The sequence below is a fragment of the Phoenix dactylifera genome, chromosome 6, assembly GCF_051530095.1.
Source record: "Phoenix dactylifera cultivar Ajwa chromosome 6, Ajwa_hap1_PhDact_Kaust_v1.1, whole genome shotgun sequence".
Lineage (NCBI taxonomy): Eukaryota > Viridiplantae > Streptophyta > Magnoliopsida > Arecales > Arecaceae > Phoenix > Phoenix dactylifera.
The window spans coordinates 27,000,437-27,026,274 of record NC_143195.1 but is presented as its reverse complement, the minus strand read 5'-3'; the positions used below and the strand labels follow the sequence as shown (position 1 = coordinate 27,026,274).

Here is a 25,838-nt window from a genome sequence, read left to right as displayed (position 1 = left end):
ACCTACTCCTCAAGCACGAGTATTTAAGAACTTAGTTCAGATATGCATCATGAGGGACTGTGCGGACATGTGTTTAGTCCCACATCGGTTATTTGTAGAAAAGATTTTGGATACTTATACAGGATCAACAAATCCAAATAATACCTTCGGACTAGCCATTTTGGGTGAGCTCCTGAGTTGTTACAAATCGTATCAGAACGAACTCGGTCTATAGCTTATGTGGAGTAGGAGACACAGCAGCCGGGTTCATCAAGGCTGATAACGGGTCTATCGGAGTATTTGTAATTAGATTTGAATAGATTTAAATCGTGTGCACATATGTTTAGTTTCACATCGGTTATTTGCCGAAAAAATTTTGGATACTTATACAGAATTAAGAAATTCAAATAATATCACGTTATATGCATCATGCTGCACCTCACCACTGCATTTGCCATTCCGTTCCTCATCTGACGTGAGAGGAAGAGATTTGTCCGGTTCTCGTGGGGTTGACAAAGAAATATATGTTGGACCATCTATCACGTGCCACGTCAGCGCTTTGGCCTAGCATTTTCAAATTCTTGCTGTCGTCGTCATGTCATTTTATTACCCTTAGATTTGTGAACGGAGACCTGCAGCCCACAAAGGTGACCGGGTCGTTGGAGAGAGAAATCACGTTTATATCCCGAATTATTGAGCCGGCTTTGGATATGACACCTTAATAACTGATCGCATACTTATATGCGATCATCGAAATTTTATATACTTTGCATCTCAATAGTGTTATTAAAACAGATAAAACTTAGAAGTATGCACCAAAAAAATAAAAAAAAAGTGTATTCTTTCTACTTTAATGTGCGCACATTGCTCAAAATACGTTGACGGTTATAGATGCATATGGGCATACTCCATATTAAATGTCAAATCAATAATGAACAAATCAATTTGAAGATCTATGTTGTGAATCGTTGTCTACAATATTAGAAATACTTAAATCTATGATCATGATGCCCAATATTAAAACTACTTAAAAGCTGAAAATCATATATGTTGGAGGTTTCCTATTTATAAATCTAGTGAATAAAATATTGACTATTTTTATAGCGTGATAAAAATTTTCTAAGATATAGGCATGTTTAAGAAAAATATATATATTAACAACAATGAATTTCAATTCATGCACTTTTTATATATTCTATTATATAGCCCGGCATTATTTTGCCATCCATTTTTGTAATCATTTGACATCTTAAATAGAAGGCCCCCAACATGTCTTTTTAGCCATTTTTATTGCTATAAATGATCATCAATTTTTTGGATCATTAGTTTGGGTTCACCAATTTAATGAGCAATTATTATTTGTAGCAACCACACAAATATCAAAGATTTAACATAATTTCTCTCTCTTACACACACACACACACAATATACTCACACAATATTCATTACAATCTGCACACCTAAAAACATATGGAAATCATATTTCAAGTGCTTTGAACACTCTCGCTATATGTTATGCGGAATCTTTTGTTCGACACTATAAAATATTTATTTAGTTATTACTTGATCTTTAGATAACAAGTTTACGTAAATATATAAAATAATTTTAGAAACACTTTTGATATTATAGGTCATCATTACCCAAAAAAAGAAAAGAAAAAAGAAGAAAAAGGTGTGCATCAGCAATGTAATGTCCTACAGTTGGTTATATGTAAACTGGCCTGAAATAATCTCAAATCAGACCAGTCTATTTGGACCAGCCTGGTTTTACAGAAATGAAAACCAAGAATTGTCTCCTCTACCATGTAAACAATGGATACCCTGTTGTAGCACAGTGCGAATGGCGATAACCAACTACGGCGCCATGGAATTGAGTGTGCCTACTAATAGCCTCATCTTCTTGGAATTGTTAGTCGGTCGTCACTAGCACTCATGTAATTGAATGGAGAGTGAGGCCACTACCTCTCTCTCTATTTCTTCTCCTCCCTACTCTCTTGGGGCCACCGAAGAGCCCCCTCTCCTCATCATGAATTCACTGCCAACATCACTGCCTTCCCCTCTCCCTCTTCCCTCTATCCAGCTGAAGAGTGTGGTCGACTGCCACAGGCTTGACCTCCTGCCTTCTCCTACTCTTCAGACCGTCAAGGAACCTTTTCTCCGCTTGCTTCATTGGTTGCACTATGCTCCATTCGTTTTGCTCCCTCTACTTCGAGAAAAAAAATACCTATTTGGCTTTCTAGGCTTTGTAAACTCAAGATATACATAACACTTAGTTTTTTTGGCCTTCAAAATGTATTGTTTTCCTTGCTTGCCGGTCGTTATTGGTATTATTAGTTTTCTTTCATGGGCTTCACTTGATATTTTTTTCTCAAAAGGGAAAAAAGAAAGAATGAAAGAAAGGAATGATGTCATAAAACAAAATATAACCCAATTTTAGTTGACAAGATTATATTATACTTTATGTCATGCAGTCGATATTATTCTTACCATCCCATAATGCTTCCAAAATGATCTATTCTTAAGTCATGGAAACCTTTTTATTTATCTTAAGAATTATTTCAATAGGAGGATTCTACATTTAAGCTCTGCCTGATCAATTAGATAAGAGAGGTTATATTCAAATTCTATTAGATTCTATTCCTAGAAAAAAAAAATCTCTATGAAATACACTTTTCAGATTTTAAAATCCAAGGTCAATACTTGTTCTTTGAATTAATAGCTTAAGATCATAATGGATGATGGTAGGAAGAATTTATAGCACCACCTTTAAACTCAACAACTTAATTCACAATAACCTGAAGAGAGTGAACATAGATGACCTAGTATTACAAATACCTACTCCTCAATGTTGAGGACCATATGCACATAATTAAAAAAAATGAATGAGGTCAAACCTACGTGCCAATGGAAGCACACATAAACACTTATCAGATTGGAGAGTCGGCACCTTGGAAATTTTTCTATATCGGGAGAAAATACATACAAAATTAAATAAATAAATAAATAAATTACAACGGCAGCATGGTGTGCCAACACATCCCTGGAATCTGTGTGGACCACCCCAGCTCAAGTAGCTAATTTTCAAAAACCTTGGTGATTCAGCATCCTTAGAGAAGCCTGCTAATTACTGGGAAGTTCATTGTATACGAAAACCAGAAAGAGGACTGAAAAGTAAAGATATTATTTTCGATCTTTTAGTAAGATTTTAGTTCTCTCACTTGGCTTAAATTTCATGGGAATTGCAATCTTAAATTGTCAACTTGGGATTTTGTGAAACCACACCAAGTGCGGAGCAAAGCTGTGTTGGAGGTGGACTCCAACACCATGGAATAGATCGAAAACTAATAGTAACAGTGGGACCATGGATAGCTGCAACTACTATTGAGCTACAACATGCGTCAGCTGATCGGGATGATTGCAGTAATCACAAAGCAAGTTGTAGTTGAACGGAGAAGACCAAGCCATGGAGATTACTTTCCAAAACAAAATTAGTACAAGGTAAGAAGAAAAAGGAAGAACGATGGGGCTGGATCTGTCTCCATGCTGACGCTATTCTACTTTTGAAAGAGAGCCTGTGCAAGGACCTACCATTTGACCATTAGAATTCCCGGAGACAACTCAACCAGCACCATGCATCCATTTGGCTTGCAGGTGAGATGTCACGTCCCCATGGGTTGGAGGAATCATCGCAGAGGAACCATAAATTGTTTTTTAAAAATATGAGATTCATTTGGTTTGAAGAATTTTTTCTTACTAAATTTTTTTTTTTTCTAAAAAATTGATATTTGAGTATATGATGCCTACAAAATAATTTTGCATATTTAGCTGACCATGAAAAAATGGTATATTTTAGAGTAGCTTATGTTTAGTTGAGTATCTATTTTTCTAGGATAGTTATGTACAATATCCGTTATATCCTTTAATAAAGTGAGAAACTATATCTTATTCTATCTAAAAATTTAAGGACATTTTTGAAAAAAAATTATCTCGATTTCTGGCCAGCGAGGATTGGACTTTTCCATTTCTTATAAGAGATATTTTTATAAAATACAAAAAATTTAGTTTTTTTTTTGAACAAATCAAACGAGTCCATGGCACTAATTTGGATACATGAATGGGGTTTATTGCAGCTTGCAAGTACAACGGCTCCGGTTACGAAGACTTCCTTGCGCCCTTTATTGAATTCTCACACGGAAGGGGAAAAACAATGACAATAATGAATATAATGTATGTTTTTTTGGAAGAAAAGGAGGGTAATGGAACCCACTCGGATATTATTAAGAATGAAATCAGTCAAAGTAAAGAAATGTTAAGGGGTGAAATATTTAGTACAAAGACAGAAATTAGGCTAGAGAAGAGAGGGATTGCGTTAGCATGCCGCCGATGGAGGAGACGCCCTGCTGGAACTTCTTCAGCCCAAGGTTGCTTGTCCAGAGTGAGAGCAAAGAGAGGGTTTGGTCACAAGTTTACCTTGGCATCTCAGCTTTCACAAGTTGAGATATTTAAGCATCACTTCAACCTTGTCTCTCATGAAGAACTCCTTTTGAAATGGCGATTGGCAAATGCCAAACTTAACAGGAGCGACTGGATGAATATTCCTCATCGATGAGGTTGTGGCAAAGTTGATTAGAAGGAGAGCTTTGACTTGTTAGAACAGTTTTCCATCATCCATGCATATAATATTAGAACCTCAATCGAAAGCAGCCAATCAATGGATCTTCTTCTGCACTGGTGCTGGCTAATGATTAAAAGATTCCAAGACACAAGGATTGATGACAGACTTAGAACAAATGAGGTGCACTCTGCCAGAAATATCTCGTTAGCAAGCACGCAGAGCACACTCAGATGTATTAATTGAACAATAATTCTCTCAAGCATTTTGAAGAGAATAAAATTGAAGAATAACTCACTAATACATTTTCAAGAGAATAAATCGAGTACAAGGTTTTTCAGAACCTGCCCACTCACAAACACTCATATGTATGTACGTATGTATAAATCAACAATAAAATTGAACAATAATTCACTCAAATATTTTTGAAGAGAATAAATCAACAAGTAATGAATAAAGGAAGAGAAACATCTTGTGTAGATCTTTTTCTTTCTTCCACAGTCAGCATTATAGATTTTTGACTGCTTTCTAGACAAGGAATACTGTTTTCCTGGTGGTTCAACCACTAGACCACAAGTCTTGCATCAGCAGCGGACAACCAAGCAATTAGATAATTGCTGGATAGTCTTTTTTTGATGAAGAGATAACTGCTGGATAGTCAACAGAACAGCAATGCCATATTTAGCGACTAACAGATCCAACGTGTCCACTGAGTGAATGATGACTGATTCAATTCAAGAATTTTAAGTACATGCATAATACACAAGGCTGCAATCCCTTGGTTTTATGATGAAATGAACACTAAATCACTAGTATGCCAAGAATCAATACCGGTTTAAGTTCTGACAGTAGGAGCTATAGTTTCATGTACAATGAATGATGGAGCAGCCCAGACAACTCAATCTTCAAACCGGAAGGACATTAAACCTTCAAGATCTCATATGTTTACACATAGTTCTCAAAGAAAATACTATATACACAAGCTATTGTTGCAACACTCTAGTAGTAGGATTGACAGTCTTTCAGGTCATCATAAACCTTACAGTGGCAGCCTAGCAGATTATGTAGAATCCTACTTGGTCAAGTAGTATATAAGCAAGAAGAGTGCCAAAAAAGATGCAACAAGTGTAGCCATTCTGCGACTCGATTTTTTCTCGAATACCTGATTGAGAAAACTAATGTCATCAGCAATCTGATGAAATAAGTTCCAAAGCAAAGGATGAGACCGAACTAATTTACCATCTTGAAACGGTCAACTGTTCCAGAAAGAACACCTCTTGAAGCATCCATATCATGGCCCTACAGTCAACCAGAAAATGTTAGTTGGATATCCTGACAACAAAGCACATAGCAGGACATTATATACATGCATACATATATATATATACAGAGAGAGAGAGAGGGAGGCAGGAAGGAGGGAGAGGAGTGACAGAGATACTGGGGGAAGGAGCACAGAAATACCATTCTGTCCAGTACGCGATTGTGCATCTCGACTTCTTCATGTATATCACCCGTCAACTGTCATAACCAAACATTCAATAACAATTTAGGATTTCTGATAACTTAGTTGCACAAGACATGAGACACAGAAAGAACATAAAGAAACAGAACGCCAATTCCAAATATCGATGTGAATCAGGCTTTTTAAATTTGTCATATTACAAGGTCATTCAGTAAAATCTTATTGTGAGTGAAAATATGATTTGGCTTGTTTTATTTTAAACGAAAAAAATAGGAAAATTATTAAGGCAGTAATAAGCTAAAACATGGAGAGCATCAACACCAGCATAAGATGACTTCAAGATTTATTTAAAAAAAACAGCAGCTCTGGTTTAAAAAGAGAAATCATATTCCTATGATCCAATCATCGAACTAACTTGTAATTTGGATAATCCTTGTCCAGCACTATCAAGAATATTAATCCCTCTTTGCTTCACAAAAATGCTGACCCATGACATTACAAAAACATTAAGTTTAAGTAGATAACCAAAAAATCATTTTCTTTCACTTTGTTAGATAAAAAATTGCAAGATCTCATGATGGTACACTAACATAATAGCAAGTCACATGAACTATTATTTTCAACTACATATGTTGAATAGATGATCAGCTAGTCCATTAACAGAACTTCTCATATTTGTTTGACCGAAACTGACCACAAGTGAAACTCCTCACTTTGTTTGAAAGTAAAAAATAAAAAATAAAAAGCATTTCCCAGTTACAGTCATTTAGCCTAACTTGACATCGGGGTCTTTCCATCCATTGCATTGTGAAACAAATAAAAATTCTAGGTTTTCAATGGGCACTTCTTAACTGTTTTCACTTTATTTCCCTATGAAGCATGGAAACGGGTACAAGAAACAGAAATAGAATGATATCAATAGCTCAATAAGGCGAAGATATAATATAGCCAGGTTATGACAATGAATACATTTTTATTTTTTACATATATGAATTAAAAAAAAAAAAAAAACAAAGTGGGTTATCCAAATATACTTTAAAAATAGCTTTAACAACATTCAAATCTATAGACCAAAGTCATCCTTTATATAATAATATCAACATCCAAACTCCAAAGCTAACCATTCATCATAAAAAAAAAAATCAACATTCATTGAAAGAGAGAGAGAGAGAGAGCGCAAAGCCCTCATCTCCTAAGGTATCCAGGAAGTATCTCAAGCCTATCTGAGAAACATCCAACACTTTGTTTTAATTTAAAAACAGGATAATTAATTATCCGACGTGTACCAGAAGCATAAAACAAGTATTGTTATCCAATACACATCTAATAGAGATACAACATGCGAATCCAAGGATCCATTCTTCAAAGGTTTCCATAAGCATCCTCTTGAAAGCCCAGCAGCAATGTTGGCAGTCTATATTACCTTCAAAGCAGCCATCAGATTTAACTTCTAATATTTCTGTTTAACATGCATTCACCTTGGCTCAAAGCCCAGGAACCATATCTTCTGTTAATGAAAAGTGATAACTGCATAGATAAATCCATGCTTCTTCAGAAGGTATGCACCTATAGAACAATCTATCTAATTATCTTCTTGATGCCTCACCCACCTCACTAATGGATAGTACGCCAGTTCTAAAAATCTCTTATTTCACTTCCACCCATACCAAATGACCCTCCAAAATCCCACCTGTTTGGACAGTAAGAATTTTCACCCTCAATATTAAAAGGTTATATGTTTCAGATTTTCATCTTGTGGGATGAACCTGAAATCTCATAAAAGAAAAACCTGACAGGTCTTCAATCCAGACTTACATTGATCCAGGGGTGATAAAATATATCATATACTAATAGTTGCATAGGGAAATGCAATGTAAGGAAATAGCATGCTACATGGAAAAGTTCAAACCAAAAATATCTTCACAGTTTCAATGTAATTGTCAAAGAAAAAAGGAGCAAGAAAAAGAGAGAGAAAGGTGGGTGGTGGTGGGGATTGGCCAATGGCCATGGTGGGAGAGAGGGCAGAGGCTAATTGGGGTCTTAATAGTGGTGGTGGTGTACTTATACCAAAGATGAGAGGGCGAAAGGTGGAGCGACAAGGTGGTAATGGCAACATTTTCATCTCAACCAATATCTTAGTATGTATTGTATCGGTATCGGGGGCCACCAATTCAATATATAGGTAAATTCTTAGCCCTTGTTATCTTGATCGACACATATTGATAAATTTTAAGATATAGGCTGACACAATATCAATATATCAACCAATATTTTTCAAAAACCTTTTTACTTCCTTAAATAGATGCTTTAATTAAGAAAAATCCCAAAACTAATGCCTTGATATTTTTTTTGCTAATTATGCATTTACATATGAACCAAGATTGCAGTATCACAACCCTAAAACATCAGTTGAGATCCTAGAAATCCTGGATCTTTCCAAATATGCCCACCTTTCATCTTAGTCGAGACAAACTAAGATATAAATTCAACTCGATCTCGGTCACCCACCAAGATGAACGATATCTTAGCTTTTTTCAAAAACCTTGGCTAGTGATGGCCAGTGATAGCCATGGTAGAACAGAAGGTAGGGGGGAGGAGAGAGGAGATTCTGATAACCTAGCAAACTAGGTTGGAGACAGCAGTGCAATTGCCTTAAAGATGGGACAAAGAGAAGAGATGGAATGCAATGGAGGAAGGAGAGAAAAGTGACTTGAGAGGTGCCTGATTATTGCAAAATAAGTCCTTCAAAGGACTTCTGCCCTGTAAGATTGTGTCATTCCCGCTATTTGTTAATCCTCATGTCTAGCTATCCAAACAGACAATCCTAATCATAGTAAGATATTTAGCCCCTAAGATTAGGAACCAATGGGACTCTAACGAGACTAAATGTTCATAGTGCTCATGGTCTCAATGTGTTTGTTAAGTCCAATTATATATTTATTAACTAATAAAACGATAGCAAATTTCCTGTGCCACCTTATTAGAAAATAAAATAGTTCAGACTTCAGACTTCTCAGCCAGTTTTGCACATAGTGCATGGTTCATGGTTGGTGGTTAAATTTTATAGATAAAACATGGTTCATACCCCTTCAAATTCATTCGCTTTGAAGCTCTTCCAACCCTTCAAATTCATTACCTTTGAAGCCACCTATAGCCATTCAATTCATCCAACATTAATACCCTCTCTTGTATCATCCATAACAAGGGCCTCGATATAAATTACCAATCCAAAAAGTTTGGTCATCAACCCTTAAAATTATTTACAACAAAGCAACAAGTGTTCAAACAAATATTTCATGCTAATTTCCTTGAAGCATTTCTTTTTCCTTTACAGAACGCCATGTTACAAAAGTCTACAATGATGTTAATTTCCTCCTACTTTGCATCAAAGATCACATTCCTTAGATATTGTTCCTGCTTTGCCTCTTGGGTTGGGATGGAAAGGAGAATTGGTCTGGATCAATATGCGGGCATGCCAGCATTATTTGTATCGAAAAAAAATAGATGGTAATGGGTTCCGTTGCCTTGACCTTCAAGGATATTTGCTAGTGGGCTACTTCCTTCTCGGGGAAGGGAGTGATAAATACAATGCTACACTATTAACTATGAACTAAGGACAAATAAAATTAAAGAAAGATAAGTGGAAGATAAAATAGAGATGCTGATCATTGATTCTGCAAAGCCGTTTTCAGAATTACAATCTAGCATTTAGGCATCTCCTCATTTACCATCAAACAGTTCCATCTCTAGCATTGATACCTATCATTTCCAGTTATTATCACCTCTTCCACTTTCTCCTGCTGGTTGCTGCAGCTAGTTCTAACCATTTGTCTCCACTTTCCACGTCCTAGTCTCTCGGTAACTGTCTCCACTTCACACTGCATCAGGCCAATGTCTTAGCATAGAACATGATCAGCCTTTAAATCAATACTTAGCCTCTCAGGTTAGCTATACTAGAAATTGGCCTATATTTACAATATCTTTAAGACTCGATTTATTCCTCGACTAACTACTCAACCTAGTTCAACCACTTTCCTTTAGATGTCACTCGGCCTATCTTATGTGGTGCCACATAGTAACTTGATCAGCCTACACATTTCTTGGTCTATCCTTTAACTATTTTCGACATTCTTCAAATCTAACTACGTGGCATCAGTTTTGTTGATCTTTACATCCTTGATAGGAACGTGATGTAAAAAGTCTTATCCAATGCTTAGCCTTAGCAAGTGGCCTCTGTGCTCATCATGTTAAATCAGTCTTGAGCGCTCAGCCTACTTTCATTACCCAAGTTAGAACCTCTCATAATATTGTCTTGGCACCACCACATGGATGCTATCTAACCGGCCTCTAGGCTTCCACTACAAGTTAGGATGTGGTGTAAACAGATACTTTGCTTTGTGCCAAAACTTGTTGCCTCTTATCAGTAAACCCTCAGATCTATTGGATGGAAGCATCCTATACTTTCTTCTAACTTTCCAATTACCAATTCTTATTATGCTAGCTCTTACTGTTTGCAAACAAAAAGTTGCAGTTTTTTTAATAGAATTTGTGTTCTTTACAGCACCGTTCAAGTAATAACCAAATGGTGTTTCCCGACTTGATCATCACAAGTAGGTGAATTATGACAGCAACGAACATAAACTATTAAAGGATAAAGATAATCTAACTTATGGTCTGTCTCTTCAACCAAGGATCACAACTCGAATGACTTTCTTAAAACTCTTTAATAAAGACTATCATTGCTAAAAATTTACCTTGCAATTAGGAACAATTGTGAATTCTTTGATCAACATAGCTATATTGACTTAATTTTGTGCAAGGTAAGATATGTTTAAGTAATAGGCCTACTAAACACTTCCCTAAAATAAACAATATGGAGAAAAAAGATTCTTTTGCCTTAACAACAAATAATTTAAGCAAGAGAGATAATCTGCTGATAGAAGACCCAACCATAGAAACCCACAAATATTTTGGCCATAGCTCACTAATTTCAGTTCATGCTTACCATTTCAACTCTAGGGAAGCCAATTTTCATTAAAATTCTAAAACTCATCTCACTTAGTAGGGCTAATTGACTTTCTAGTTTCTTAAGATGCTCTTTACAAATAATTTTGGAACTAGATTTGATCTTAATATATCAAGTGTGCATAGATTCGAAGACAGTTGCATCCCATGCCTATAAGTAGGCAAGCATGCTGAAGTAATGCAGGCTTTGAAACATTTAACTACTTAATTCAAGAAAATTTTTCATTCTATTCCCTTCTCCTACTGTAATGGTAGATTCTATGCCAAGTCTCACCCCACCTTGTCTAAACATTATATTTGTGGTTGAGCCTAATACAGGCCCAAAAATGGTTACCTTAGCACTTCCAGAACACAAATATAACAAGATTAGTATCGTGCAACTGCATATACAGACTATAATCATTGTCTATAAGGCAAAGCGGGGAGGTGACATCAAGAGGGAGGGACAAGGGGGAGGACGAAATAGGGAATGAGGAGAGGGCGGCAACGGAGAGGTATTAGTCTCAGTAAAGCACAAACGATTGGTTCATAAATCTAAATTATGGGCATATACTATTTAAGAACCATGGCATTAGCATTTTTTTATTAGAACCAAAGATAACTAATTAATGTTACTCAAACAAGTGATACAGGAGTCAAGTGCATGTGTCCCAAAAAGCCACTAACTTGGGATACTATATATATGTGTGTGTATATATGTATATATATGTATGTACATATGTGTATATGTATATATATGTATGTATGTATGTATGTGTATGTGTATATATATATGGTTGTATGTATGTGTATGTGTATATATATATATATGTATGTATGTATGTGTATGTGTATATATATGTATGTATGTATGTGTATATGTATATATATGTATGTATGTAAGTGTATATGGATATATATGTAAGTATGCATGTGTATATGTATATATATCTGTATGTATGTATGTGTATATGTATATATCTGTATGTATGTGTATATGTATATATCTGTATGTATGTATGTATGTATGTATATATCTGTATGTATGTATATATGTGTGTATATGTATAGATGTATGTATGTATATGTATGTATGTATGTATGTGTGTGTATGTATGTATGTATATATGTATATGTATGTATGTGTATATATAGATATATATGTATATGTATATCTGTGTGCGTGTGTTTATATAGATATATATGTATATATATATCTGTGTGTATATATATATATCTCTGTGTGTGTGTGTGTGTTTGTGTGTGTGTGTGTGTGTGTCTGTGTCTATATATGTATGTATATATATATATATATATATATATATATATGTATATATATATATATATATGCATATCTGTGTATGTGTTGCGCATGCATGTATATAATAAATAATCAGCTACACAAATTGGTCCATAATATTAAAATCGATAAAGCCTCTGCTCCATGTTATGCTAGATCTGATGAATGTTATGTCAAATTGCCAAAAGTAGATATATGACGATATTGATATCATAATAATGATATGAGGTATCAAGTTGTGTCATGTAGCGTCCCAAATGACTGAGACACCAGAAAGACCCAAAATTTTGTAGTACAGCTAACATTACAACTAATTCTCCAAAAAACTATAGTAGGAATAGTTGGTACAAAATGAGTGGAAAATATCTCCTAGGTGCATGTATCGGAAAATCATTCATACGGAAGAATGCCTTGTTACGATCATATCATACCATATTCAATCTTATTCCTGATATAACTTACTCTCTTAAGAATGTTCACTCTATCTTGCAGCCCATCAATAGCTCTATCATTTTCATGCTCATCAATTTCATGAGAGGAATAGTCTCGGATGCCACCCTCCACAAGGCCATCAAAAAGAGCAGCTCTGTTGCTTCGATAATCTCTGCAAATAATCAAAATCACCATGAAAAAGAAAGATATTGCTTATGTGAAAGTAGAGTAAACAAAATATACAATTCCATCTCAGGAAACAAAATTTTTTAGCTGAGTAGAAATACATCAGATCATGTCTGCAAAGAGTCTGGAAACCTGTATATCACCAATACTTTGACAGCAAATTCATCTAAATACAGATAAAATTGCAATTTTGATTTTCAAGGAATTCAGATAAATTATACTGATTACATATTGTCCCACTGAACCTTAATGATTGTAAATGTTAATTTGCCCATATATTTTAGTTAGTACAGATCAAATTTAAAGCAATTAGATCAATTTTATAACCTCTATATTAAAAAAAAAAGTCCAAGTATTTAATTGACACTGTGTTTCATTAATATCTACATGCATATACACACATTCAGGTAGAGAAAGATATAGATATCACTTTGTGACCCCCCTTTTCCTTTCATTCCCTACTTCTGCCACAAATGATCATTGAAATCGTATTGAACTAAAAAAAAAAAAACTACAACAGGGATGTCAAGCATCAAAAATATGATTATGGTTTCTACAGTTTGGCTATTTTGGTGGTTTTGGCTCCATTTTTAGCAATTTTGGTAAAAAAAAATTTAAAGATCGACTAAATCAGGAGAAATAAAGAGGTTAAAAAAAAAGTTAGAGCTCATTATAAAGAATTGTTTCAGACTTTCAGGTGTATCATTTTGGTGTTTTTGCATTGAGACAGTGAAAAGGTATCTTTTAAAATTGTTATAAATAGCATATTTATATCACAATATATATGGACTATCTAAATGCATATGGATGCAATGCAAAAAGCTTTACCTTCTCCTAAATCTTGCTAAAATTTAAGGTAGCAGTATTCCCAGAATTTCCCAAAACCCACAATATATCAGTTTACTTCACAACTTCAAAGTAAAAATGCTTCCAAAAAATTGAAAGATATGAAGAAATGACAAAAAATTGCCACAGATAACTCACATATAATGAATGTGGCCCCACAAGTTAATTGGTTCAAAACTCCAAGAGTAGCCATGATTTGAATTTATTCAGGGATCAGGACAAAATCAAAATGTTTTCATTTCATTGTGGAGTTCCAACCAAAACTTTGAACCATAATGGAAGTATGTATGATATTCTAGTATTCCAATACAGAAACAGGCATGATACCAATACCTTAACCTTATCTATACCTTAATGAAAGCTTCCAACATTATTTTTTTTATTTGTTCTAACTCACCACATGCAACATCCAACTTTGTTGCCCGCATCAGGTTAGTCCATTTGTCTTCAAATTACAAAATTTGGTGGTATAAGAACCCAGAAGTTTAAAATAGAGTTCTTTTACAAAATCAATAAGAGGGAAAAAAGAAGAATAAACGTTTAAAAGACTATCACTGAGCAGAAAACTTAGCAATTTAGCACTACTATAATTCAGATTACATATTTAAAATATTTCACAAAATAAATCAAATCATCTATAAATAATTAAATATCAATAACTAGAAAAGACATAGAAATCTTGATGTGTGAATCCAAAATCTCAACAAGGTCAATGACTACCAAATCCCGATAATTGCAATTTGCATTTGCGCATTCGTGCACGCATGCGAGAGAAAGAGAAAGAGAGAGAGAGAGAGAGATTGGAGATGAACCTTCGTGAATTCATGAACCCAATAGATTCAGACCACAGAAAATTTTGTTCCTTTTTTCCTCTCCTTTTCTCCTTTAAAATTTTCTTATATTTTTGTCATCCCTGTGCAAAAGCACAGATGCCTTGTTCCTCCTTTGGCCAGTCCAACAGCTGGAAGGATATGCATTGTTAGTTATTAAGTGCTCACAAGCGTGAAACTGCATGTTAAGGATGCAGTTCTAGATAGCAATTCATTTACTTAATAATGTAAAATGAAAAACAAAAAAAAACACTATTTTCCTCAAGCCTTCTCTCATTTTTCCACGGCATTAAAAAAGAAATTCCTCCAAATATAAAGAAATGGCATAATTTAAGTTTGGCAAAATCCAATCGTTCATGTTATAACACAGCCAAAGAAACCAAGATACACAAAAGTTTCCATTGCTGCAGCATTTCAAACGAAAGAAAAAAAAGAAAAAGAAAATTTAACTTTGAATTAAAAAACAAAGCCCATATAAGCTCACATGAATTCATATTCAAGAAGAAATATCATACTAGAATAGAACAACGTGAAACAAAATACTCACCAAATATCAAAATCCCCACATCGCAGGTCTAATTCAATTAAAAAAAATACCGAAAAAACGACCTAATTCATCCCTAGGTTTTATAAAACTTCCCTTAAGAAATCGAAATCAATTCCGTAACTTACAAATCAATGTTTTTTCACGTATCATCAAGAAACAAAGCAAAACGAATTCCACCATTCAAAATCATAGATTTCAATCGTTCAATTCGGAACGGAAAATAGAAAGGAATGAAAAGAAAAATAAGCCAAATTTCCATCAGAAAAGACATTAAATGACAAAACAGTGTATCTCTAAGCATAAAACGAGACATCACCAGCGAAACCGAAACCGAAACCGAATTCCGCGATTCCAAAGCGACAACCCTTCAATGTACCATCTATCACAATGGAAGACACGAACTTACCTGTGGATTGGAATGCTTCGATCTCCACCGAGGAGGACGCGCGGGGGGTGGGCGTGAAGAGAGCGAGATATGGGGTTCGGGTTCGGTCCCAGAGGAGAGCTCTCGGTGTCGGTGAGCTGAGGCGCAGAGAGGAGGGCGTGCGGGCAGAGGGACCAGAGAACGCCAACCTGTTTCTTTATGCGGACAGCTTTATACCGCCTGCCACCGTGCGACTCAGGCTTCAATTCGAAGAGGATCCAGCTCTGCTCGAATTTTACTGCTCAGCGTCCCACGTGGCAACGGGAGATTGGTTGAGACAGCTAAATTGCGGAAGGGCTGGGCCATTCAGCGGGCGCCACATAAGAGAGAAGAATAGATAGCGCGCATTTGTCTTTCCCACGTCTGTTTACGTACACGGAGGTAGAGATGGCAACGGTACGGAAATGAGACGGATGCGAGTAGAGTCTCCGGTTGGAATAGAGTGGGTAGAATTAGGCCCTGTTTGGGGAAGCTGTTGGCACTAGAGCTGTTGGAAGTAGAGCTATCTAAAGTAGAGCTGTTATAAAAAGCTGTTTGCTGTTTGGTAACTACATTCGTAAAGTGCTGTGGTACTTTATTTTGTGTTTGGTAAACAAACTGAGAAAGTACTTTTGTATGACAAAATTACCATAAAGGACATTGCATAGTATTATACAACAGAACATAATAAAACATAACATAAATTAATACATAAATATACGATATAGTATAATATTATTGTAATATATAATAATATTATGTTAATATAGCATAATAGTAATATAATTATTAGAGTAAATTAATATTTGGTAATATAACATAATATTAAATTATTTAAAAGATAGGCTTGAATAGACTTTTCTTCTACTTCGGATAACATATTAATGTATTATGATATAATGTAATATATATTATATTTATAGTATAATACAATAATAAAAGTATAAAATATTATAATTATTAGTATAAATTAATTTCTCATAATATAACATAATATTAAATTATTTAAAATAACATATTAATGTATTATAATGTAATGTAATATAATACAATATTTATAGTATAATACAATAATAAAGGTATAAAATATTATAATTATTATTATAAATTAATTTTCCATAATATAACATAATATTCAATTATTTAAAATAACATATTAATGTATTATAATGTAATGTAATATAATATAATATTTATAGTATAATACAATAATAAAGGTATAAAATATTATAATTATTAGTATAAATTAATTTTTCATAATATAACATAATATTAAATTATTTAACATAACATATTAATGTATTATGATATAATATAATATGATATTATATTTATAGTATAATACAAAAATAGAGGTATAAAATATTGTAATTATTAGTATAAATTAATTTTCCATAATATAACATAATATTAAATTATTTAACATAACATATTAATGTATTATGATATAATATAATATGATATTATATTTATAGTATAATACAAACATAAAGGTATAAAATATTATAATTATTAGTATAAAATAATTTTCCATAATAATTTCCCATAATTTTCCATAAAATAATTTTTCGCGGTCCAGGGGCTCTTCTTCGTGGTCCACGCTCGAGGAGGACCTCAGCGTGGGCCGCGAGGTTGATGATAAAAGAAAACAATAAATTGATTTTGGAAGGTATGGAAAAGGATTAAAAAAATTTTCTTCTAAAATGTGGTTCAAGAGATGCATACAAAAATTGAAAAGAAAAATACCTTTTCTTATAGAAGGGAGTCTGACGGCTAGGGTTCTTGGCTCCAGCAGATTTTTAGGTTTATAAAGGGACAAACTATGTAATTATGTTATTTTAATATGAGCATTTTTGTCAAAAATACAGCTTTCCGAAAAAGCTAAAACAGCCTCCTCCCAAAAGCTCCAAATTGCAGCTTCCTCCCAAAAGCTGTTTTCAGCTTCCCGCAAAAGCTGAAACAGCTTTTTGAAAAATTTACCAAATACAGTTTTTCATCTAAAAGTACTTTTGGAGGGCCAGAAAGTGCTTTCTGGCCCTCCAAAAGCTCCCCCAAACAGGGCCTTAGATGGAGAAGATGGACGCATGAGGCTTAAAAAAATAATTTTTTTGACAAATAAATTATTTTTTTAATTTTAGAAAGAGGATTTGTGAATAGTCAAACATATCCAAGTCGAATTCGAGATAGATTATACCATTACTCGAACTTGCCCCAGATCCACTAGAGGTCGAGTAAAACCCGCTCTATTATGGTCGGGTTAAATTGGATATCTACCCGAATAGAATAAATTGCCACTCTTATTGGAGAAGAGAGCTAGGGTGTTACCTCAGTAATATCACATCTCTGCCATCTAACAATATTCTCGATGTGCTAACAGCCTCGTGCATATTGGAAGGAGATTATTGATGGAATTAATTAGGAAAATAATACCTATCCCTTTGCCCGCGACCATTTGGAAGCTTCTCAAATTGTTGGAGACTTTTGAAGACAAACATGTTGTTTACAAGGCAAATAGTATGGTTGTCTGAATTGTCTTGTGTGTTGTAGGCCACTCAGAGTCCGAAGAGTTTTATTGAGAGTTCGTCTCCTCAATTTCTAGCTGGCTTCACCATATTTTGAGTATAGATACCAGCAGATGTATCCATTCCAAGGCCACCTGAATAAAATGTCCGAGAAAAAACCATAATATTCTTGATGGTTCTCTCTTTAATTCTTTTCTCTTTAAAATTAATAAAAAATAAAAAACATATGTTGCTATAAATATAATTTACTATATAATTACTTTTGAAAATTGCTATCCTAATCATGTTGTCCCATATCATTGGGGCATCCATCTTTCGCCCCATCGTGACATTTGCATGGAGACTACGGAGTCTGCATCCATGTCCTCATTGAACTCTTGTAGGCAACCGAGCTTGAAAGCAGGCTCCTATCCCCCAACGTGGCCATCACCCCTTCTTTCTTGCTGGATTCCTTTCTTCGTGACTTAAGAAGAGAAAGTTCAATGGGGGCAAATAGATATAATGTGATTTTCACTTGCTACATTGCATATCATGAATGGCTGGCAAGGAATGATCGTATATTTGAGAATTTACAATTAGATTTTTGCTTGATCTTGCAAAAAGGTACTCATGAGATCTTATAGTTTGTCCATACTAAGATCGTGGAGAAATCATTAATAGCTATGAAAATCTGGGGCTCTCTACCATTAGTCTCTACAACATCTCAAGTAATTTGGATAACTTGGGAGTCCTTACATCCCAGTTTCCTCAAAATCCACTTGGATGGTAGTGTGATCAGATCTAGCAATCATGATGGGACTAGATTTGTCGTATCATGTCTTAATCACGTGGTTGTGGCAGGTGTTATGCATCTATTTATTTATTTATTTATTTATTTTTTTGCTAAAAAAAAGGGAGCAGGAGGGAGGAAGGGACAAGCCCAACCCCGCGTAGCAGCCCCAACTGGGCCCCCCACCCCGCCAGGAGAATGTTCGATGCGGGCAAACCGGGTCGTGTGTTGGGCACGCCGACCTATTTTACTTATACCCTCCCCACCCGTGAGCCGGCTTGGTTATCCGACCCGACCCTCCGTGTGAGTACGTCACACCTGGCACCACCCAGGCTATCAGCCGACTAGTAGCACTTCCAGACCCCGTGTCTAGACGTGGAGCATTCGGTCCCCAAATTTAATCGACGCCCGCGCGTTTCGAACTATTTATCGCCACTGCTCCAATGGCTGAGTTATGGATGATTTGGGAAGGCCTTAATTATGTGATTTCTGGTTTTTCGAGCGACGCTTATTATTTTAGATGGTGACTTGAATTTGATTTGTTGGATAATTAATTCTGTGGTTCTTGCATATGGATCTCAACGGCTTCACATCTTGAGGCCCTCATCTAACCTAATTGTTTTTGAGACAACTCATATTTACAAAGAATCTAATAGTGCAACAAATTAAGTTGTCTCATTCGTTAAAGATCACATAGGACATGCTCTTTGAGAATCCCTCATTTCTGTTCCATGCCACCTTCTGGATTTATTGTATGCAGAATTTTATAGATGTATTTATACTAGGACTTATCATGTCCGACTTACCAAAGAAACAAAACTATCTTTAGAGATGCAAATGGGTTAGATTGGGTCGAATCATAAGTAACCCCGACCCAACCTAAGTTTTTATTTGAGTCCTAATTTTGGACCTATACCCAACTTAATAAAAGATCAGGTTGAGTCCACCGCTATAATTTTTGACCCAATGAATCATTTAGATTGGGTCGGATCCATGTATAACCCGGACCCATCCCAAAAAAATTAGGTCTGGTTCGAGTTTGGGTCGGTCCGGTTCAGGTCAACCCATCCATGGCTTCAGAATTTGTTTGCACCCCGCGGGCTCCCGCAGAGCCTAAATAAATTTATAGATTCGGATCGGATGGGATCATAGGATTAAAAATCCAAAATTATCCAAATTTCAAATGGGTCAGGTCGTAGGATTAAAAACACAAAATTTTTCAAATTTCAAACGAGTCGAATTGGGTTTGAATTCAATAAACCTAAACTCGATCTGGAAAATGAAATAGGTCCAATTTTAGGACCCGACCCAATCCCACGGGTCCTCCAAAACGGGTTGAGTCGAGTCTAATTGGGTCGGGTCGGATGGGGTCACCAGTCAACCCAACCCATTTGTAGCCTTAGCTCTCTTGTGAGGACCAAGATTTCGAACTCCAAAAAAATCTCCAGGCATAGCTAAGTTGAAATTGTTGAGGGAAAACATCACTCAAGATTCAAACCCCTGCCCCTTTGTTTAAGTTGTGTGAGCACGTTCAATGGAGCTGCATGCTTAACTACCGATTAAATTTTCACTAATGTTAACAAGTAAATATTTTAACAGTAAAATGACTTTATCACTCGTTTGTACCAATAATATTGAAAGATTTTACAACGATATAATGAGTAATGTCATTAAAAGATCTATTGGTTGCTAGATAATTGTAAAGATCAAAGTCTTAGATAACAACCTTCTTCTTTGAAAAAAGGGGAAACCATTGATTTCATTAGCATCATGAAATTAGACTAAATAACAAACATTATTTATCTATTATCTCACTATGACAACCATAGTTGAACATTTCTGTTGTTCATCAGAGTGCCATATCTTGTCAACAAAAGCAAATCTCAATTCCAAACATAAAGGAATTTTATTTTATAAAAGAATTAAAGTATTCTAAAAACATTAATCTGAGCTTTGGCGATTAGATAATCCCTTTTTGTTGCTGCTAATCTTGGCTTTCTTAGAGTAGTTGTCAAATGTGATTTTCTTGCCTTGATTAATATTTTACGATGAGAGAGGAGCATCCCATGGGTGATCAGACCAAACTATGCAGGATATACAAGGTTTCAACCAAGCTTTTAAACCCTAACCATGACTCGCGTGGTAATTTTCATTTTGTTTTTTTTTTGTCCAATTGATGTAGGTGATGGCATGGGGTTTCTAGTAAAACAGAATCCGCAGGGGTTGTAATAACCGTTACATAAATACATACAGACATACATAAATACATACAGACATACATATATACATACATATATACATACATATATACATACATATATATATATATATATATATATATATATATATAAATTTAGAAAGTATGGATGAAAAAATAGGAATCACCTATCCATTCTGACTCACCAATTTGCATCTTCTCAAATTGGAAGGATGCAAAAAAAGGATGGATTGAGTATGTGAAGGGTAGATTTTTACATTGACAAAATTACACTTCATTAGTTTTTTTGACGAAATTCTAACTCCTTTTCACATTTTAATATATTTTTTTTGAAAATTTTACCTATACTATTAACCCTATGCAATTAAAATTTATTACTAATTATTTAATTTTAGCATAGAATTTCCATAGTTATAAGTAAATAATTAGAATTATCTTCTGTTTTTCTATTTATATTCACTCTTCTTATTTAACTATTTATATAAAATTATTGGACTATTTAAATTAAATTATAAATTAATTAGCTATTTATATAATTAATATATATAAATAGATTAATTCTAATATAATTAGTCTATAAAATTATTTATTTAATTTAATTAAAACTTAATTAAAATTAAATATTTCTATAATTTTTATATAATTATAAATTAAAAATATTATAAGTTTACATTTTGCTCTACTTCTTTAGTATAAATAAATATTATAAATTAATACTAATAATACTTTTTATCAAAGATAGTTTAGTAAATATGTCATATAAATATGTCTATTCTTTCTTTCATTCCTCCTATACCAAACAGATGAGAGAATCATTTCCATTTATTCTTTCATATTTCACCAAATATATGTTCTCCTTTCTTTCTTTCCTATCCACCCTTTCTGTAATCTATCTTTCCTCCCAAATGGAAGGCAAAAGTTGACTATCTATCTGGCAACGAAAAGTAGAAATCATAGCTACCGTTTTGATCCCAATGTTTTGCATGCAAAAGCTGTCACCACTCACCCGAGACTCCAAACAGCCCTTTGTGGATATGAAAAAGCCAAGAGCGGTGCGGAATCATGAATGTTTCCAAAGGGAAAACCTCATAATTACTAAGCATTAGCCATTGCTCCAAGCTTGGCCGACGTATTCGATAACAAAGGCATGTGTGAGCCAGAGTAGGGGAGACACAAAAGCTATCAGTTCTCAAACACCATGAAAAGAGCATAAGTGCAAACAGTCTTCCACCAAACATGCACCGAGCTCCGAGCCATGAAACCTATGTAGGATATAGTACTTTAAGCTTATCTGGCATCAACAGTTTTCAATATGGTTAATCTTAGTTGCCTTTATCAAATTTATTTTAGCCTATATACTGCCTAAACATTCTGAAATTAGCCATGGCTTTTTACAGTCATCTACCACTGTCATAGGTTCTTTCTGGAACATGCAGCTGAAGACCAAGAAAGAGAACCAGAGTAAATTGCACAAGAAATGGTGGAGTAAGTCATCGTCCAATTCTTGGGTCTTGGATTCTCTCAGTTTAGCAGGTTGTCTATACCAAGATGAGCTGAGATACCAGCTTATCTCGGCCAACATATAATGACTGAGATGCCCCTGATAAACCTCCAGTTACACATTGCTTTGGATATCTATAAACTGAGTTGCTAAGAAGAGATTAAAGAAAAACAAAAAAAGCTGGTTTACTGAAAAAACTCAATCGGCTAAGACCATAGGAGTCGAAAAATTTTGCATATATCATGTTGATAAGTGCAATGCATATCAAAATTCTGGCAGAGATGAAAACCAGGGCTGGCATTCAGCAAGTAAACAATAAAGACTTTTCTATTTTTCTCGATAAGAGTAACAGTAGAGTACTTCAAATGTCTACGGTTAGCAGGCTAATCCCCGAGTCGAACGACCTTGTTAAAACCTTAACAAGGTGCAGCTTCCTTTATTTGTGAGTTGTGATACACCAGAAACCTGTTGGCAAAATATAAATGGTGAGGCTCCAGAATTAGGGGGGACCTCGGCCGAAGGACTCAGTAGTATCCAGCAATCGTGCACAGCAGTAACTGGACGGGGGGCCAGAAAAGACTCCAGTATGCCATTAAATCCGGCATCAAAAGCAACCACATGAGAAAGCCCATCTTCCCCACCACCCACCCCTTCATAAAAACCATCTACTCGCCTCTTAAAGGCTTCAACTACAATTTCCCGCATCCACAGAGAGAGAGAGAGAGAGAGAGAGAGATGGATTCCTGCCATAAAACCTCAGTAAAATGTATGGTCAATGACCCATGCCAAAGTTCAAAAATAATGGGAAGGTTAGCTTCCAAAAGAGGCAGCTTTAAATGTTACATATGAATGCCTGGTCCTCCGAGAGCCCCCACAACCACTAGCTCTGAATCCATAAGTCAAACAAGCAAGTAAATACTCAACTGCTACCATTCAAGTGACGCATGATCTTTCATGACTTGGGAAACCAAAAACATGTTGGGATGCTTGGATGCAACATTTGCTTGGAGATCAGAACTTTCTGAGGTCAGAGGTTCAATTCCAAGCACATCTGCCATGCAATGTTGAGCCATGTTACTGGATTTCTTTCTATACATATGAAGGATGCATAACTTCTGACGGTATGCTGTAAATGTATGCACTATCTTATTTTAACAGGCTCTACATTGCATACAATCAGAATATTGTGTCTGTATTTCCTAATAGCCACTATACAATATCAAGGGTCACCCTGAAGTGCTTAACTTTATATATCATGTATAAATTGATTATAGTATTTAGATATAAATATTTTCTACAGAATCACAGATAATACAGTCCTAGCAGAAAAGAGAACAATGGATAAATGTTAAATTAAGCTGGGGGGAAAGCTTTCAGAAAGAAGGATCTAAATATCAGTTGAATATAAACAAAAAATATATATGGAATGAAAATCTAGTGGGCATAGAATGAGGTCACAGATAGAATTTATACCCAAGAGATGTGCACTATGATGGACTTGAATACCCTGGAACTCGATGGATAACACAGAAAAAAAAAATGGAGGATTACACGAAGATCCATCCACCCAGATGAATCAGTGGGTTGTCATAAGATGTAATGTAATTATATATGCAAGTGATATGAATGGAAAAACAAAATTGTGTGAAATAATGAACTTGCATTTAGGACTCGGAGAACAAAAAAAAAAGAAGTAAAAAAGGATGAAAGACTGATAAATGGCATGGAAGCTTTGGAACAAGATCAATGTGGAAAAGCTACTATTGGCCGACATAGTGTCAACATAATTCCAGATAGTTGGCAATGATAATACTAGTTTCATTTACAGGAACAGAATAGTGTGTTCTTTTACCAAGACACATGACAATTCACTAGGGATAATTGATCGCCAGCCCTTCATCTAGGCCAGCCACTTGATTACCGTCCCTTGGTATGATGACCTTTTTACATTAATCCTGTCCTGTCCGTGAGTTTGTATAAAACAAGTCATGACTAGTACCAACAAGGTGAATTGTCATGACAAATCACAAAACATGGCCAAGGACTAAACATTAAGTGGCAATCAAACAAATAGCCTGGAATCCATTTGCTCAGTTTTTATTTTTCATCAGACTTCTTCCATAATGAGCACTCAAGTAGGTTTTTGATTACATTTCACAAGAACTGATGACACCACAAGGAAACCAAAAGATATCTAAATGCCAGAAAGAAAGCTTCGATTAAGATATAACACAAGGATTATAATACACAGAATCATACAATAGCACAGCAAGAAAGAAAAAAAACTTAACCATGTGGTGTGGGATCAAATGGATAGACAATAATTTACCTAAACTTCTAATGAATTACTCACAACAAGAATACAATGCTAACACCTTTGTGGGACCGAGGCTTCTAACAATTGTCTTTCCACCCCACCTCAATAATAGACATTTTAACAAACAATTCAATAGACATAAAGAGAGCATTAGATTAGCAGCAGAGCAGTTGAAAGAAGTAAGCAAGCACCAGATTTTGCTTGAATTTCTCATAGTCCTTCAATGCATTATATGGATGGACATTTGGGAAGCCTCACTAAATGACAGCCAGCTCATTCTGAAATCTATCCTTTTTATCAAGCCGGTACAAATCACATAATTAATGAGGAAGAGATGATGACTAGAAACAAAGAAATGCAATTACCAAGATTAGAATGGCTGTGAACCAAAATTCAATGGAACAGAGTGCAATTCTCTTAGCAGACTAAAGAGATAACCAGCTATTACTCACTGAGACAACAAACTAAACTACACGTACAAAACAAATAAGTATCAAGTTACCATTCAGTGTAATTCATCCATACTTCATAACATGTAATGTACTATAACGTACAGCTGTTCTCCTTGAAGTTGGCAATGGCAAAATCAAAATTATGACAAGCAATAAGATGCATACAGAGGAATAGAATCACAATGCAAAATTATAGTAGAATCCAATAAGAAATCATTTTATGGTACAAAATAATATAAAGAACGTGTCATCTTGGTCAGTGGGGGTTAAAACAGAGAAATCTCACTTCACTTGAACAAACTGAAACAATTGTGTAGCACATGATATTTAAACTTCTTTTAAGGAACTTTTCCTGCATAGAAAAATCTGATGAATTGTTGAGGAGTGTTTTTTTAGAACTTATATGACTGATTTCCAAATAGCTGTGTAGAAGTTATCTGCAGACCTCTCAAGGATGT

At 34.9% G+C, this 25,838-nt stretch overlaps 1 protein-coding gene across 8 annotated transcripts; it reads right to left on the bottom strand.

The window, feature by feature from the left end:
- Positions 1–4,233: 4,233 nt before the first annotated feature.
- LOC113462941 (bet1-like SNARE 1-1) lies at positions 4,234–15,786 on the bottom strand. Of its 8 annotated transcripts, none has more exons than XM_088723502.2 (6): positions 15,605–15,783; positions 14,634–14,782; positions 12,820–12,961; positions 6,053–6,109; positions 5,831–5,890; positions 4,234–4,707 (listed from the first exon to the last, which is right to left on the bottom strand). In XM_088723502.2, exons 2-6 carry the CDS (start codon positions 14,645–14,647, stop codon positions 4,606–4,608), a joined length of 375 nt encoding a protein of 124 aa, XP_088579628.2. In that variant the 5' UTR covers positions 14,648–14,782; positions 15,605–15,783; the 3' UTR covers positions 4,234–4,605. The 8 variants fall into 8 exon arrangements, with proteins under 8 accessions (XP_088579628.2, XP_089780075.1, XP_089780076.1 ...); XM_089923949.1 differs by having other exon boundaries at positions 5,831–5,876; positions 6,052–6,109; positions 15,605–15,782; XM_089923950.1 differs by having other exon boundaries at positions 4,234–4,781; positions 15,605–15,781.
- Positions 15,787–25,838: the final 10,052 nt, after the last annotated feature.